General features: G+C 37.2%; 1 protein-coding gene across 9 annotated transcripts in view; it reads left to right on the forward strand.

The window, feature by feature from the left end:
* Positions 1 to 17624, forward strand: part of VPS13C (vacuolar protein sorting 13 homolog C) — a 99730-nt gene that overhangs the window by 50823 nt on the left and 31283 nt on the right. For all 9 annotated transcript variants that reach the window (XR_014229210.1, XM_082322098.1, XM_082322100.1 and 6 more), the window contains 16 exons: positions 363 to 530; positions 968 to 1272; positions 1665 to 1809; positions 2954 to 3110; positions 3965 to 4095; positions 5154 to 5323; positions 5874 to 6112; positions 8107 to 8336; positions 9118 to 9210; positions 10774 to 11139; positions 12418 to 12507; positions 12932 to 13087; positions 14135 to 14399; positions 15183 to 15343; positions 15860 to 15981; positions 16228 to 16522. Coding sequence is in view for 8 of the 9 variants with exons in the window: in XM_082322098.1 (XP_082178224.1) it covers positions 363 to 530; positions 968 to 1272; positions 1665 to 1809; positions 2954 to 3110; positions 3965 to 4095; positions 5154 to 5323; positions 5874 to 6112; positions 8107 to 8336; positions 9118 to 9210; positions 10774 to 11139; positions 12418 to 12507; positions 12932 to 13087; positions 14135 to 14399; positions 15183 to 15343; positions 15860 to 15981; positions 16228 to 16522 (3093 nt within the window). In the remaining variant the exon portion in view is untranslated. The remainder of the gene's footprint in view (positions 1 to 362; positions 531 to 967; positions 1273 to 1664; positions 1810 to 2953; positions 3111 to 3964; positions 4096 to 5153; positions 5324 to 5873; positions 6113 to 8106; positions 8337 to 9117; positions 9211 to 10773; positions 11140 to 12417; positions 12508 to 12931; positions 13088 to 14134; positions 14400 to 15182; positions 15344 to 15859; positions 15982 to 16227; positions 16523 to 17624) is intronic.

Consider the following 17624-nt stretch of genomic DNA (forward strand, 5'->3'; position numbering starts at 1 on the left):
AGTATGATGTAACGTACCAAATATTCAGCAAAATTTCATTGATTAACTTCCTTTATCTCAGGGAAGCAAAACATGCCTCCATTCAATATTTAATTCTTTTTAATCATGTTTGCGCTGATGTGTTTAATTCTGAGTAGTGTGGGTTAAATATAAAATGAACTATAGATAAACAGGTGGGAAGAGACATACCATAAAATAGCTGACTCAGTTTCCTTTTGGGCCTAGCATGTATGTGTCCAAGTATTGCTGATAAGTTGCAGTTGATCTTTTTGTGGAAATAATTCTTATTTGATAACTTAAGCAATAATTCTATCAGACATTACTGCCTGGGAGTATTAACTATATGGACTTTAATCTTCTAGGCTGTCTCCATAATGGGAGATGAAGTGTTTAGATTTCACATGTCACTTTATCCAGATGCTACTGCAGGGGAAGCCTATGCTGATATGTCAAGGGTGGATGGTAAAATGTCTCTGAAAGTGGGCTGCATCCAAATAATTTATCTGCATAAATTCTTTATGTCTCTCTTGGTAAGACATTAGTTTCAGTTCTTTTCTTGACATTAAAAGTTTTTTTAATAAAATAAAGTGTAATCAGCTCTTTGTGACCTGTACCTTATGGTGAGCTGATGTACACACATATAGAAGTATTTTGCTGAAGAAATGTCACTTAAGTTGCGCTGCTTTATAGAAGAATGATAAATAAGGAGTAGGATAACAAAACAAGTAATGAATTGAGTTAATAACTTTAATAATATCTTAAAAATTAAATAGGTAAGCAATATCTTAGCTTGTACGTGATTTCAAACTTTTTCTCTTTGGATACTTGCATGGTTGAATTAAAGGTTTCACATTTCTGCTACAGCTATACTATTATTCTTAAATTTACATTTTGCCTGGGGCTTGCCTTTGTTGCAAGGCTTACTTGCTCTCATAGAACTCTTACTTTTTTCACTCTCTATGAATAGAATTTCCTAAACAATTTCCAAACGGCACAAGAAGCCCTGACTGCAGTCACTGTCCAGGCAGCAGAAAAGGCTGCTTCCAGCATGAAAGATTTTGCTAAAAAGAGCTTCCGCCTCTTAATGGATGTCAACTTGAAAGCTCCAGTTATAGTTGTTCCTGAATCTTCAACTTCATATAATGCATTGGTAGCTGATCTTGGCTTAATCAGAGTTCAGAATGAATTCAAGCTGGTGTCTTCAGATGAATCTTCTCTTCCTCCAGTCATTGACAACATGGATGTGCAGCTAACTCATTTGAAATTATCAAGGTATACATGGAGTTTTCTTCTGAGTTGAAAAGTGTTTGTAAAGAAAACAGGTCCATGTTCCATATGCAGCATTGTTCTCTTATTTAAAGATGATAGGTGATGAAGGCATACTGATACCAAGCAGCCTGTCCCCGCCCCCCAAACTAAGTTTGGGAGTGCTTTTAGGTAAGGATACATGGCCACAACCTCTAAAACTTTTTGGAAAGAAAGGAATGATAGGACAGTAACGGAATTGATCTTAACTGCATACCTGGGCATAAGTGCATACAAGCACACATTATTATTAATTTAAAAAGAAGTATACCCATAATTGTGGTAGATTAGTGTCATGATATTTGGGGTCCTGTAACTAGTAAATATTTTTCCTCTGCTGCTTCCACTGTCTTTTGTAGGTGCATTATATCCACAGATTCTCAACAAGATACTGAAATTCTGCGTCCTGTGAGTTTGACTTTACTGGTCCAGAGAAATTTAGCAGCAACTTGGTATCATAAAACCCCAACGATTGGTATCAAAGCAGACCTAAAACCAATGCAGGTAATGTGGCAAATCAGAGCTACATCAAAAGTTACATATATTCTCAGAATAGTGCTTAGCCTAGTTAAGGAGCTTGTAAACTCATTGCAATTTGTATTTTTTACAGAATGTTAAAAAACTTCCAGCTTGACTGTGAGTTTATAGATCTGTTAGAGTTTTGAGATTGTATAATGAATAGTTTTGGTGTAGCTGCATACGAATGGAATAAAACCTATTTTCATTTTCTGGGGGTCTATTGGAGCTATCCTTTGACTCAACAGCCAGTAAAGTCATTGAGGTTATCTGTTGAGTTAGCATTTAAAATCTAGGTTTAAGATTTTAAATTGTTTAATCTGTAATATTCAGGTTATTTGGGTGTTTAGTAGATTTATTAGAAATTAAAAGGGTGGATGTGGACTTGTAATATACAATAGTTTAAAATTATTGTTGATATCTTTGCAGAGGGAGGGCTTTACTTTCTCTTTTCCTACATTAACCATGTGGATTTAAGTAGGTTAAAATCAGACTGGTGGGCCTCTTAGTTGTTCATGAGCCCCATTTCATTCCTGTATCTGTGCTGTGGCCAAATGTAGCACTGGTGAAGCACAGAGGAATAAGATACTGAAGGGAGTACCAGTAATAAAAATAAAATGTAGAAAAAATATTCCAACACTATGTATTATGGGCTAAGTGACTGCATTTTGTCACTTATTACTGCTTATTTTTTCATGATCATGTTATAATTGGATTCAGATTCATTAACTCTTTCAAGGCCTACTGAATGACAGTTGCTTTAGTGTATACAATGTAAATCTTGGCTTTAATGTTATCTGGTTATGTTTCTGGATTACTGAATTGTTAAGAAGTGCTTATGATCAATTACTCGTACTTTAAGCAGGCGAAGAGCCTTTACAAGGCTAGAAAGTGTCATGTGGAGTGTTAGTTCTTGTAACTCCTGTTCATAAGTAACAAATTATATTTTAGGAAAAATTGGCAAACTATTTAGGGTGTTTTGGCCAGGATCGTTTTGACTAGACAGCTTATTTATGGTGAAAGCATCATGTTGTTTCTTCTCAACATTTGCATACTATTGATAAAGATAAGATTCTGTGTTGGAAGGAAATACTGTCACCAGAAATGAAGTTGTGGGTTTATCACTTTACAGATTGCACTCAGTGAAGATGATCTAACTGTTGTCATGAAAATTTTACTTGAAAACCTTGGAGGGGCTTCTTCCCAGCCACATACTGTGCAAGAGAACGTTGAAGATACACAGATAGTTAAAAAAGGAAAAGTTCCAAATGAATCTGATTTCTGTGAGGGTACGTTCAATTCAAAAGCTGAATGTTTAGGCAGAGGGCTATTTGCAAATTCAAACATAATATTTATCTGAAGCACTTAAATGGGTGTAAATAAATTCTTTTTCTTAATTGTTACACATGTATTGTGTACATGAAAAGTTATAAATAGGAATGTGTGCACACACATGGAGTGTGGGCTGTTGATGGTCAAAAGTTTTTTGTAGCGTGTTTTTTGTGATTCATCTTTTATAGGATGGTATTCTTCAGTCTATACCAATGACTTATAAGTTGCAGGTGGCTTAAAAAAGAAAAAACCAAACAAACTACCCCAGAATGTTAATGCACAATTATAACAATTGAGGATATTATTAGTATTAAAACTGTGTAAATGTAAACAGTATATGTCTTGGATGAAATATTGTTAACACTTTGCCAAAATATTTTTTTTTGTCCAAAATATAACATTCTCAATGTCAAAAAATTACTGTTCAACCAATAGTTGAATTGCTATGCTATGAGAAGAAACTGGAAGGCAGAGTAGTGCAAACTCCTTGAGCAGTCTTGGTACTTCCTGTAGTTCATTAAAACGAATGAAGAACTACAGTAAATTAATAACGGCTTTTTTAAGGTTCTTAAATCACTCTGTGCTAGGTAATTTTAGCAGGCTTTGACTAGAACAACCTAGTATTGTGTAAATTAAAGTGCTTATTTTGCTGAGTAGTCATCTGGATTTAGAGCTTTTCCTCTTTTTGTGACTTTCTGATCTTAATTTAAAAAACAAAACAAAACCAACCTCAACAAAACCCAAACCCAGAAAACCATGCCCAAGCCCAGTGTTCTAAAGAAATGTAAAAATATTTTCTTTTCACTGACAGGTCCTCTTCTTGCTTTTGGACAAAAAAATGTTTCTACAGTTCAGTCTTCTGCGGAATGTTATACAACGCTTAAATTTGACTTTAATTTTGAGTCACTTTCAGTAACTCTCTACAATAGTGACAAGAATCAGGTTTGTGACAAGGCTTTTACCATAGAGATGGGGTGGGGAACTTAAGCTTCTCACATCGACAGAACTCAGGATAGTAAAACAAAGAGTTTCATTGGTTGTATTGGCTTTGTAATGCTTGCCTTATGGAGCTTATGTAATTTATCCTGGAACTTTTGAGGCTTTATGGGCAGAGAATGTCCTTAATTTGAAGGACGTAAGTGCATTTCTAAAAATCACGCTAAAAAAAACCAAACCAAAACGAACCAGCCAAAACGCCCCACCATTTGATTTGGTCATTCAAGCCTTGATTCCAGTTATCCAAAATAAAAATGAAAATTTGAAAAGCAGGAATTGCTAACATAGATGATGCTAATTCTAGGCATAGTGCCTACATAGTTAGTAGGCTGATCCAAGGTGTACATGGCCCATACTTCCCTCTTACATATCTCTGAGTGTAAGCAATAATGAACATCCTTCCTGTGCTGAAAACAGAAGAGAAAGATGTACAATGTTGCCTTGTTTTGACGACTTAATATGTCCAGATGTGAAGGTTCTTGCTTTATAAGTCTTGTATATAGTGAACGTGTGGTAGCTTTGCATTTAAAATAACTATAATGCAGGAATTTGTGGTGCTTTTTGTATGAGGGGTGTGTAGTTTTAAAAAGTTCTTGTGAAATGAGCATCGTGGGAAGAAACACACTGTAATGGGATTTTATTTCATTTCTTCTTCATATCCTTTCTGGTTATTGCTGAGGTCTTGGTTGTGAATGAGTCAGTGTGATGGGAGCGAAGGGATCCTCTGTAGGAGGTTCAGAGTTGAGATAGATTATCCTTCGGCCATGCATTCTGAACAACTGCTAGAAATGTGGTGAAGAAACAACTTTACTACAACCCAACTTGTTTTTTCTGTTTTCTTAGTGAGTTTCTTGGACTAATTTGTTCGATGGAAGGACTGATGACAGCAACAGGCTAATCAGATCCTTCAGTTTGTGGATCAAAATGCACGTGGCTAGCAGCAAGGGAAATGTGCTTATTACTTTGTTCTGTGATAACTAGTCCTACTATTTCTCATTATATAGAAGTCTCTGCTTTCGCTGCATAGTGACAAATTGCGCCTTGGTGAACTCCGACTGCATCTCATGGCATCATCGGGGAAGATGTTTTCAGATGACTCAATGGATATTAATGTTAAACTCAAGGCATGTACCCTGGATGATCTCAGAGAAGGAATTCAGAATGTGACTGCAAGGTAAGTTTGAGTGCATCAGAAATTAAAAAAACTCCATGCAGCTTGTGAGGAAGACTGTTTCTTTGTTCTATACTGCGCTTCACATGGGATTCACATAGTAGGGCTATCAGTTGTTGCCTGTCATACTGTGCACTAGAGTGATGAATGATGTAATTTTAATAATGTTAAGCAAGATTCTTCTTTTATGTTGATTTCCCAGGTTGTCCAAAACAAAAAAATACCTGGGAGGTTTGACTATTACAGGCAACTGTAGAACAGCTGAGTAGAGAGCAACTAGCCTCAGCTAGAGAGTTCTATGCTCTGAAACTTTAGTCTGATTGTCACACGCCGCATACGTAGTTCCAAAACTGTAGCACACAAATTTTAAATTGAAATTACTCTTCTGTTAGAGAAGTCTATACCCTCTTACTTCTGGAGGAAACGCTGCTTGCTTATGTTGTAATTCTTATTTATAAATGGCACAGGGAGAAAAAATGGCACTACTTACCCATCCTTGTTTTTCTAGATAGGTGTTATGATGATTGAAATATTTCTTAAACTTGTTTTCCAGAATGATAGACAAGAAAGATGACACAAATGACAGTTCTATGATAGATATAAGCTACAAGCAGGATAAAAATGGAACTGAAGTCACTGCTGTCCTTGACAAGCTCTATGTATGTGCCAGTATGGAGTTTTTGTTGACAGTAGCAGATTTTTTCATTAACTCAATGCCAGCATCCTCAACTGAACGATCTGCACAGTTCCAATTAAAGCATGTTGCTTCTGGGAAATCCAAGCCAGAAACAGGTCTGTAAAACTGATTTCCACCCCTCACCCCTACTCCCCTTCTTTACAGCCTTCATACTGAAAATAAATCATCCAAAAGTTTTGAAGATGCTCTCTTGTTATCAGACTTAAGAAATAAGCTTATTCTTCATAAACTGTAAATTGACTACTGATACCATAGATCATTGTAAGCAGTAGTAGTTCTAAATCTGCTGTGTTAAGTAGCAGAGTTGTGCTCTCCAGCAGAGCTAAATATTGAAAATCACTCATGCTAAACAGGATTTTTACCCATATAATATCACAAAGGAAAGCATCTTTAGGGTAAAAAGCACCATGTAGATTGTAGTTAAGTAAGTAAAAAGAACAACTTACTCTCAAGGTGAGTGGCGAAGAATGTCTTACCCTTACTTCTGCAAGTTGTGTATTTTGAAACTGTAGGTTATTTTTTCAGTTCAGTTATAGAAAACTTAAGTTTTTGATGAACAGCTTTCCTCTTTTTGGTTGAAGACTGAAGGTAAAGCATGATGAAACAAGGGCAAGGAAGACCACTTCTGAGGGTTTTTTTTTTGGTTGGTGTTAAGTGATTTCTAGGCTTGCCTGAGTTGTGGTCAGACCTAATCTGCTGGTTGTGTTGTCTAGCTGGTTCCCAGCAGCCCTCCCTTTCTTTTGGGGAACTTGGCAGAGTGCTAGGAGTCAAGCCTTAGGTTTTATGAATTTCCCTAGTGATGTCAGCAGTTCACTTGCTCTCTTCTCCCCTTGTTGGAGATATGCACAAGTCCTGTGATGAGGGAGGAATGGTACACACTCCAGAAAAATGGCACTTGCAGGGGCTGCTCAGGACTACCAAAATGTGTTGCTGGTTGCAACCCATTATGCCCAGCCTTCTTTGCGTTTCCTGTAGTGCAGTGAGGCTCAACTTGGCACCTGTTCCATTGCATATGTGATACTCCAATATTTCCAGCAAGTGTTAGGCATGAGTAACCCATATAATGAGTCCTAGTGTGCAGGAGGGTCACACACCACTGTACTGCCTATCACTGAGAACCAAAGTGACTTGGTCCATCGCTAGGTTAGAGAGCCTTGCTTTTAACTGAGATAAATACAATACAATTCTCTCCTTCTGTTTGGAGACTGGGTGGATATTCAGACAAGAACCTTGCAAAATCAGGCCTTTGAGGCCTCGCGAAATCGTCGATGGATGATCTTTCAATCCTCGTGAAATCTACCGTGAGAGGTGTCCCAGCTCAGGGGGAGATATTGGGTCACACAGCCCGCTGCGGTCCCAGAGAGCTCGAAAGGTCTCACTTTTGGATCGCTATTTATAGGATCTTGAGATGATTGGCTTTGGTCAGTATTTTCCATTCTGGCCACAATTCGTGCTGAGTCATTCTGGTATACAATTCAGGCAGCAGATGGCCCAGGTGTGGCCAGGGGGTGCCTGGCCACCCTAGCCCCAGGCTATTGCACTTGCAACCAAGGTAACAGCACAGTGGGAGTTTTTCCCAAAGCACACACAGCTTCTCCTGAGATCTCAGGGTGGTCCTGATGTTCCATTCAGGCAGCAGATGGTCCAGGTGTGGCCAGAGAGTGCCTGACACCCAAGTCACTGCACTTGTGACCAAGATAACAGCACAATAGGGCTTATCCTGACATTTCAGGGTGGCCCGGGGGAGGGGCAGCACCACCACAGTATTGAGTCAGAAGATAACTTATTTCCAACTTGGCTTTGTAGAGCCAGTGCTTAGATTGACTACAGTGTATAGAGCTAATACTGTCTTTTTACAATATTGAAACAGTTTCTTCAACACAAAACTTCTGACTAGTTTGCTGCTGATTTCTGGACATGGTGTGATATTCAGTTTCAGCAAAGTATTCCTGTGAAAATTGAGACATTATCTGTTAATTTTGTACCTCTAAAATTATGTAGCAATTTTTATGCATGGTTTAGGTATTATGTACATAATAATGCTTTCAAACCTTTTATATTCAAGGGGTTTTTTACTTACTTTTCATAGAAATATCTGTACGGCCAAATATGACAGTAAAAGCTGTCATCATGGATCCAGAAATTGTATTTGTTGCTAATTTGACTGATGCTGATGCCCCTGCCTTAAAAGTTTCCTTCCAATGTGACTTTTCTCTGACATCTGGAAAGCTTGCACAGAGGATGACTGCTCAAGTGAACGGCTTCAAAGTGTTGGCCTGTGCCTTTCTCAAAGAAAAACAAGACAAGAGTGTTACTACGGTAAAAAAAAACTTTAAAAAAGCTTTCATAATGAGAACTGTTGGCAGGTGTGTCCTTTAGTTCGCGCATCCATAGCACTCAGAAAATTCAGTTTTCATATCATTGATTGTTATGAAGATAGGAAGGGACTGTGCATCTCTGGTATGCCGCTTAAAGGTGAATCTTTTATCAGTAGGTGCCAGACTTCATCACACAGAGCTCTGTCTAAAACCTGTGTAGTGCATTTGTAAATTAAATTAAAAGCTTCTTAGTGAAGAAATTGTATGAGGGATTTTGAAGACTAAGAATACCTCTCTGCAACTTTTTTTACTGGCTGTCGGTTTACTTGTTGCAGTAGAGTGTGCTGATCAGCATGTTGTCTGGAACTTCATCTACTCATTCCTGGCAGGGGAGCAGAGCCACAAAGGTGGCCTGTGTGGTTCATCTTGCACATGGTATCTTTCCTTATGCGTTTAGTTTTCTTAAAGATTCGGGGTTTTTTTGAGTATACCATCAGTCTGTCTGTGTGTTGGTTTTTTGTTTTGTCGGGTTTTTTTAAGCCTTATGTCAAAAGCTTTTATTACACTAACTTTTAACCTTCCAGTACAAAATTGCTCTTGTGCAAATTTGGATGCTGGAATGAAGCACAGTAGTGCTAAGAAAAGAATGCTGTTACTCTGAAACGTGTTGTTATTTTATGGGATCAGCATCCCTTTGGCCTATGGGATTGAAAAATGCAAGACCATTTGAAAAGTTGGATTCCAGGAGTTACCTTAATAATCAAATTATATTTTTCACTCAGGTGTTACGGCCATGTTATTTGGTCATGGAAAATATGATGCATGTCTCAGGATTACAAACTGTGGTAGTAACAATAGAAGAACTTACTATAAAGGTAAGATCATTAAAACTGTCTTTGGAAGAACAGGTGTGTTTCTCAAGCTGTAGCTTGGGTTTTTTTAAATTTATGTATTGCAATTTAAAATTTCCATTTCCCCCATTAGTTTAATTCCAGAAATAGGCATTTATCCTTTTTAGAGCTGCTCTGTATTGGAAAAAATCGTTGCGTGTTCCTTGTTTTGGCAGTCTCTTGGCCGAAAAGGACTAATTTAAATACTTCAGATATTAGGACTCCTCCTACTAGTTTCTTCCAAATTTATGAAACAACCCTTCCCCCTGCTCCCACCACCACTAATTTTTCTCTTCAGAGAGACTTATAAGCGGGAGCACGCACACAAGTGCATGTAAATTTAAGGCTGTTAATATGATTTCCAGAATGATATACAATGTGAAGTACCTTGTTCTTAATAGGTAAATTAATAATTGTGCCTATAATAAAGGTCTTTCTGAATGTAGTTTGCTAATTCTCCTATAAAAACTTGACAAATTGACATTTATGATCTGAAAAGGTGGTCATTGGCAAAGTCTTAAACTGTAAGCAATAGTACATTGTTCCTAAAGCATAAGGCTTTTGACATGACGTACTGTACTGCTAATTGAAATGGTGGTGTACATAACTCTGCGAACATGCTTTTTTGAACACCTCGAAGATCTTAAAAATAAATTCACTTTTTACAATGTAGTAGGGAAAATGTTGATACTGACTACTGTTGTGGGAGTACCACGTATCAGTAAAAGTGAAATTCCAATTTGAGAATTTTGTTCTTCAGCCTGTGGGATTGTGAGGGAGGAATCGGGAAAATTTGTATGAAAGGAAAATAAGAGGAGGTCCATGAATAAATTCCAAGATAAAGAAACAGGATTCAAGTTGCATCTCTTATAATGGCCTTTAATGCTGTGTACCCGTATGGAGAACCCAAGAGTTACTTGCCATTTCCATTTGTCATATATTTTGTATGTTGTCATGGTTTAACCCCAGCAAGCAGCTAAGCACCACACAGCCACTCGCTCACTCCCTGCCCTTGGTGGGATGGGGAGAGAATCAGAAGCTTAAAAGGGAGAAAATTCGTGGGTTGAGATAAGAACAGTTTAATAATTGAAGTAAAATAAAATACAATAGTAGTAATAATAATAACTAATAATATACAAAGCAAGTGATACACTATACAATTACTTACCACCTGCCAAATGATGCCCTGAGCAGTGGTCGCTGGCCCCCAGCCAGCTCCCCCAGTTTATATACTGCGCATGACGTCATACAGCATGGAATAGCCCTTTGGCCGGGCTGGGTCAGCCCCCCTGGCTGTGCCCCCTCCCAGCTTCTTGTGCACCTGGCAGAGCAGGGGAAGCTGAAAAGTCCTTGACTGGTGTAAGCACTACTCAGCAACAACCAAAACATCAGTGTGTTCTCAACATTATTCTCATAGTAAATCCAAAACACAGCACTATACCAGCTACTAGGAAGAAAATTAACTCTATCCCAGCTGAAACCAGGACATAGGTTAATAAATTCTAAGATGTTTTGAGCTATAAAGGATTTTTTTTTTCTTTGTTCAAGATCTCGCCAATAATTCTGAATACTGTGATAACCATTATGGCTGCCATAAAACCCAAAACAACAGAGGAGGATTCTAGAAGAGCAACTGAAGTTTCTGAGAATTTGTGGCAAGTGAAGCCTATAGATCAGTGCAGTGCCTGGTTTCTTGGTGTTGATGTAGCCACAGAAGCAACAGAAACTTTTATGGACCGTGAACATATTCTAAAAGAAGAGAAATTTGACATTGTAGTGAAATCAGTTCAGATCACCTTGGAATGTGGTCTGGGACATCGTACTGTCCCTTTATTGTTAGTAGAATCTGTGTTTTCAGGTGTCCTTAAAAACTGGTCCTCGCTGATGGAGGTCACTGCTGATATGTCACTGGAGGTATGTAGAATCAAATTGTTAGCAGTTTAAAACACTTCTGCATGTTTCATAATGTTCAAGTAACTTTTTAGTACACTTTTTATGTGCTAAATAAATAATAGGTTTAAATTGTAATGCTCCTAGGAGTTCTTTAGTAATCAGGCATATGACTAAGCATAATGTGGATTTTACAGAAACTTTGCAATCAATAGTAGATTTTAATGGCAGTGGCTGCTGTGGAATAATCTAGCCCTCTCTGTTTCTCTATTATTTTTGCATATTCACTTTTTGCTGTATGAACAATGAGTTTGGCTTAGTTGAATATTCATATTTAACTCTTACAGCCCACCTTTTTTGTTTCCTTAGCATTGTATTTATTGGTAAGATAGAAGTTATAATCTTTTTCTCAAAATCTTGTCTACATCTTGGATTGTAATCACACCGTATTTGTTTTGCCAGCTATTGCAACTCTTTTTCCCCAACATATGATAGATTCCGAGATGGTATAAGTCTCTCACAGAGGCAGCATGTTAAAATTTCATACAACCAGATGTGCAGCTGCTCTGTGCAATAAGTTAACTACATCTGAGTTGTATTTTGTCAGTTTACCAAATGTGCCTCATACTCCATTCTGTACTGGATATACAAGTAGCCTTCTTTCATTGCTAGATGTGCATACCATAATAAATAGAGTATGGAAGATGCACGCCTAATCATTTACAACTGTGGAAGGCACTGTGGATCCAGAAGGGGGGAGGGATGAGCAAGATAGCTGAAAGGGAGCATCCAGAACTGATTGGTCCACAACTTCTATTCAGATTTGCAGTGGCTAAAGGGAAGTAAAAACTCGGTGTAGACTATGAGTTGGATGAATTGTTCCAGTGGACCAGATTCAGACTAAAGTTTGCTCAGACTAATTGTTATTTGATAGTACAATGAAGTACTTGTGGCATTGAAGTTTTTGATCTCAAAGTCATTCTTTCAAACAGTGTAGGAAAGGATAGAGACGGCATTATATTAAGCAAAGGTGTTAAAAAGATATGGAGTTACCAGGATGTCTGGTTGCTTTAAAAGCCAGGTAGTCAGTTCTTCAAAAATTATGTCAGTTATGAAAAATGTATGATATATTACTCTTCTGTGTATTAATTGTTGAAGCCATTAGAAGTTAATGCTAGACCTCCAAAACGTGAAATGAGGATTGATTGTTTTCTTATTAATATTTTTCTTACTAAATGCTATTGGAATGGAACTCAGTCCTTTATTTTTAGATGCCTTGTTTAATTTTGATTCTTTCTTCAGGTTCATTATTACAATGAAACCTATGCAGTGTGGGAGCCGCTTATTGAACGAATTGAAGGAGGAAAAAAGCAATGGAGTTTAAAGCTGGAAGTATGTAAACGTACTTGAAACTATGTGAAATAGTTTGAATAGACAGCTATTTCTTAGAAGTTTTATGTGACAGAAATTGACCTTTTGAATGCTGTTCCTTTGAGGCAGCTATGTGATTTCACATGAAAAAAAAAAAAAAAGGTCTTTAGACATCTTAAGGTTTTTCTGAATAATGTTAATTGTCCAGTGCATGGGCAAAATGTAGTGTGTAACCACATATACAGAGAGGAAAGAAAATAACTTGCTTGCCTTTCATGGTGGTATAAAACTTCCATCTTTGTGTAAGGTGTCTGATATTTACTAAGTAAAGTACGTTTTCCTTTGCTTGGCAAAATTGTCAAGTGTAGGTCAAGTTTTTTCCTGTTTTAACATAGGAGAAAGTAATCTATATGTTCATAATTGCCTAATGGAATTTTTGTTTTAGATGAAGACTAACCCTGTCCAAGAGAGAAGTTTGATGCCTGGGGATGACTTCATTGTTCTTCCTGAGCCACAAACTGCAGTTAACATCTCTTCGAAGGATACAATGAATATAACAATATCCAAATGTTGCCTTACTGTTTTCAGTAATTTAGCCAAGGTAGTCCGAACAGGCAGAAGGTGCCGAATTATGTGGTTCTATAGAAGTTCTGATTTATTTTTTTTTTTTTAAGACCTTTCCGTGCTGCCAGTCACAGTCAATGACTGTTCTGGAGCTCTGACAAATGCTATCTAGGAGGGCTGAGGAGTTTTACTCTGATTAGTCCTTTAGGGTTAACAAAAAGGCAGTGCTAGCTTTGAAAAGAGGCAATTTCTGTGTTAGAAGAACAAATGTGCTTAAGAAGGACTTAAGGAACAGTCCTACAAGTAGGCTGAATGAAAATAAACCCCTCCAATAAACACAACTATTTCCTACAATCCTTTTCCTGAAATATTAAGAGAAATTTACTTCCCTTTCATCTTTTCTCCTTAAGAGCATACTAAGAAAAGTGTACATTTTAGGACTGGCCTTCAAACTGTAGAAGTAGAGTCCAGTGTGTTAAAAATACTTTTTTCCCTCTTTTTCTTGTAATAGTATGTATGCTTATGAATGTCCTAGGCTTTTTTTTTCCCTTTTTTGTGGGGGGAAGAAAATTTGGTTACTAAATCAAGCTATTTTTACAGAATGTCACGTATGCGTATTTATTTTTTTAATTTTAAATAAGCAACAGTTCTCTAAGTTAGTATTTGCTTATACTGTAAGTCTATATTGGCAGTCAGTTACCATGGCTTTTGTGGAATCAAGCAAATGTTTGTAAGCATAAGTTGTGGTTGAATATTAAGTATGTACATGGTGAATGTGCTTGGGACTTCTGTGTCCCAGATCTTATTTTTCTCTTACAACTCAACAACTGTAAAAAAATTTCCTATGAGGAGCATGAATGCTTATTGTAGCATCAATATTTGCTGCAAATCACAAAATAATATAATGAAATTTTCTGGAAGTAACCTTTACTTCCCTGAAATATCACTATACAAAGTATAGGTATTGCTGTATATATATTGCTTTTTTCTTTAAAACGGTAGTTGCTGGGAACTGTTTTTTAAAGCCTTTATATGTGATTGTGGCTATTTATGTATGACGTATTATATATGTTGTTAATTACAGGCATTTTCAGAAGGGACTGCATCCACGTTTGACTATTCCTTTAAAGAGACAGCACCTTTCATAGTGAAAAATGCCCTAGGTGTTCCTCTCAAAGTGCTTCCTAGCTCCAATTTTCGGATAGTTGGTGCAGTTGAAAAAGAAAACATGAACGACGTAGAAATTGGTCAGAACGTGGAACTGGAATACTCTGTTTTTGAAGCACCCCAACGAGGAAAGTTGTCTGCATTGTACCGACAAGAAAGCTCTGTCTTCTCTTTAAATTTAGGTATTGTGCTAGGGAACACTATGTGTTATAACATCTTGAGAATGGGAAGATGGGGGAGTCAACATGGTTAAATTCACTGTGATCAAAATTCAGGTGAAATACCTTGTGTTGAAACTACTTTTGAATACTGATGGCGATAAAAAAAAAATTAGAGAGATGTAAAAATCCTTCTGTCCAGTTTTTCAGAGGGTGAAAAGTACAATATTTTTTTTCCCCCCTTTAGAAGAAATGGAAGACATTCCAGTGGAGTCATTGATAGACTATCTTACAGACCCCTGGGACATAGGCCTGTGGGTTCCAACTCCTGTTAAACAGGATCTTCATTTCTCATATCCCTACTACCATTCAGCTTTCTGTAGTTACCCAGTTACTTGAGAGCAGTTATGATTTTTCCGTGTTTTTAGCTTTGCCAGAAAATACTCCCAGGAGAATAGGATATAATAACTACTAATACCTAATCTCCTGGGTTTTTTCCTTTCCATCACATCCCATACGAAGGTACTTGGCCATGATAAAAAGATCATGTTCTGTGTTGCGTTTTGTTAACTCACCCAACAAATACCACAAATACCTTTGTTTACTGTTTGGTATATTTATCGTGCTATGTATAAATCATAATCTAAAGTTATGGTCTTCAAGAGTATACTGACATTAAAGCTTGCCAGAGAGTGCTTTGATCCTGGTTGTTGCTGAGTTTAGAGAAGCTAAAGTATTGTTCAAATAGAAAACAGTAATGTGATTTGTTTTGCCTAATTAAGACTTTTGTATATTTTTATGGATTAGAACTTCAAGGATATAGAGAAGTGGTAAACATTCCCATAGCCAAACCAGGTCGACGACTGTACAACATAAGAAACCTTCTTGTTGATCATTCAGACTCAATCATTGTACAGATAGATGCTACAGAAGGAAATAAGATTATTACTGTGCGATCACCTCTGCAGGTAAAAAAAAACCAACCAAATCGAACCAAAAGCCTGAAAGCAGTGCCCTTCTCTGAGTGACTTTGCTTTGCTAGCTTAATACATTTTTTTGAGATCATACTTTTCCAAAAAGTTACTTAAAGGTAAATAATTAATATTTTACTCTTTGTTACATGAATTTTTATCTGTATTCCCTATGTATGTGTCTTCCTGATAAATGAAAAATTTTGTTTTTACTTTTAACTTTTGCCTTTCTAATACCGTCAACGCTGAGGTTGGAATATGTACTTTTTATGTGATTTGGCATTTTAAGCATGTTTTTCAATGCATGGAACTTAAAAGTAGCATAGTTTTCTCATATGCTTGCATATTGTTCTCCTTCAGAATTGTACTTCTTGCTAAGATGCATAGAAGTCTGTTTTCCAGAGGAGTTTCATTAAATCTACTAATGTTGTTTTTCCTTGTTGCTACTCATACTTTTTCCTTCAGAAATTTATAGCATAGAAATGTAATGAAAATTATGCATTTTGATCCTAGATCAAGAACCATTTCTCAATCCCATTTATAATCTACAAACTGGCTAGAGACTCCAAGTCACTGGAGCCAATTGGCATATCCAAGCCAGAAGAGGAATTTCATGTTCCTTTACATTCATACAGGTACACTTTTTCCTGTTCTGTAGGGCTAATCTTTGTGAAACCGATGCACAAATACAGCATTAGTGTGGAAGCTTACATTTGCACTTGGAACTCTTCCTGGCTGGGCTAAAACACCAAAATTCTATCTTTATTAGGTAATTAGCATGCTGCAAAAGCCCTTCAGAATATTAGCAATTACTTTAAAATGGGTGAAGTTAGCTGTCAATGGAAAGCTATTGTGTTCCATTATCTGTCTTCTTCCCATAGGTGTCAACTATATATTCGACCAGCAGGAATGTTAGAGGGTCAGTTTAAAGAGTCCACAACTTACATTGCCTGGAGGGAAGAGCTACATAGGAGCAATGAAGTAAAGTGCTTGTTACAGTGCCCAGCCATCGAGACAAATTTCTTGCCTCTAATAATCAGCTCAACAGCTGTACCTGATGAACTAAATTATATTTCAGCTTATGGAGAGGAATGGGATCCTGCTTACATTATCCACCTTTACCCTACACTGACTGTGAGGAATCTTTTACCATACTCCTTGAGATATTTGCTTGAGGTATGTTGTTTTATGGTTTTATTTGTAAATCCTTTACTTGATTTTAAGCAAGACTATACTTGGAAGTGGAGGTGAATGTAGTGTGGAAGATACTGAATATTTGTTTTTGTATTTTCTGTTGTAAATGAGTGAGTCAGCTGATGGATTGATTCTGGGAGTTTGGGGATAAATTGTTTTTAATTTGGGTGTTCCTGGCCAGTTCTGCATTGCTCCTTAAATATGAATCCTGAACTGGATTGATCTTTCTCTTTTACATTCTTCTGAGATCCTGTTTGTGTTTTGCAAGATATCTTTTGTTTCACAGGAAGAGGCATAGGAAGAAGCATCTCAATTTTCTGGAGCTTTTCTTCTGTGTAGAAAACACAACTTCTCTCCATTCTGACACTGATTCTTTACTGAGGACTACTGTGAGGTCTCCCTTGCACAAATTGGAAGATTTCTTTGTGGCATGCTATGCAGACTTTTTTCTCTTCTTTCAGTTTTTTCAGTATCTAGTATTTCTTCATGAAAGCTGAGTGATTTTAGTAAACAGAAAAGGTGTGAGGATTTAGATACATCATCCTAATTTGTTCTGTTTTGTCCTAGTAGCATAACTGGCTGTGGCATTCACTTACATCTTTCTTTCACTTCTGTCCAACATCCTAATGGCACTATTTCCAGTTTTCCTTACCTTCACTGTACTTCAGTACTCAGTGTCACAGGGTGTAGAACAGAGTGCCATTGCCTTGACTGAGGAGCTAAAACTAGTAATTCAAATCTATTGCTGAAGTCACTGTACCTGTAGATGGGTATGTGCTTATTGTCTTCACACCCCTTGACTAATCAAACCTGGCCACTGTTCAATACAATAAAATATACTGTTTCTCAGTAAAAATTAGGAAAGCTGCTGTTGTGGGATGCTACTACCTGAGGAAAGCTGTGCTGCCAAACAGTATGGCACAGCTGCCAGCTTTCTGCCTTGAGTGTTCTTTAATGTGAAAAGTCCTGGCTGTACGTCTGCAGCATAGTCCAATTCAGTGTTGCACCCAGTGTTGTAAATATATGAATAAGAACTCATTGCCATAGTCCATTGGAATTCATGGGGGAGGGAGGGAGGGAACAG

This window comes from Platalea leucorodia (genome assembly GCF_965183815.1).
Source record: "Platalea leucorodia genome assembly, chromosome: 9".
Lineage (NCBI taxonomy): Eukaryota > Metazoa > Chordata > Aves > Pelecaniformes > Threskiornithidae > Platalea > Platalea leucorodia.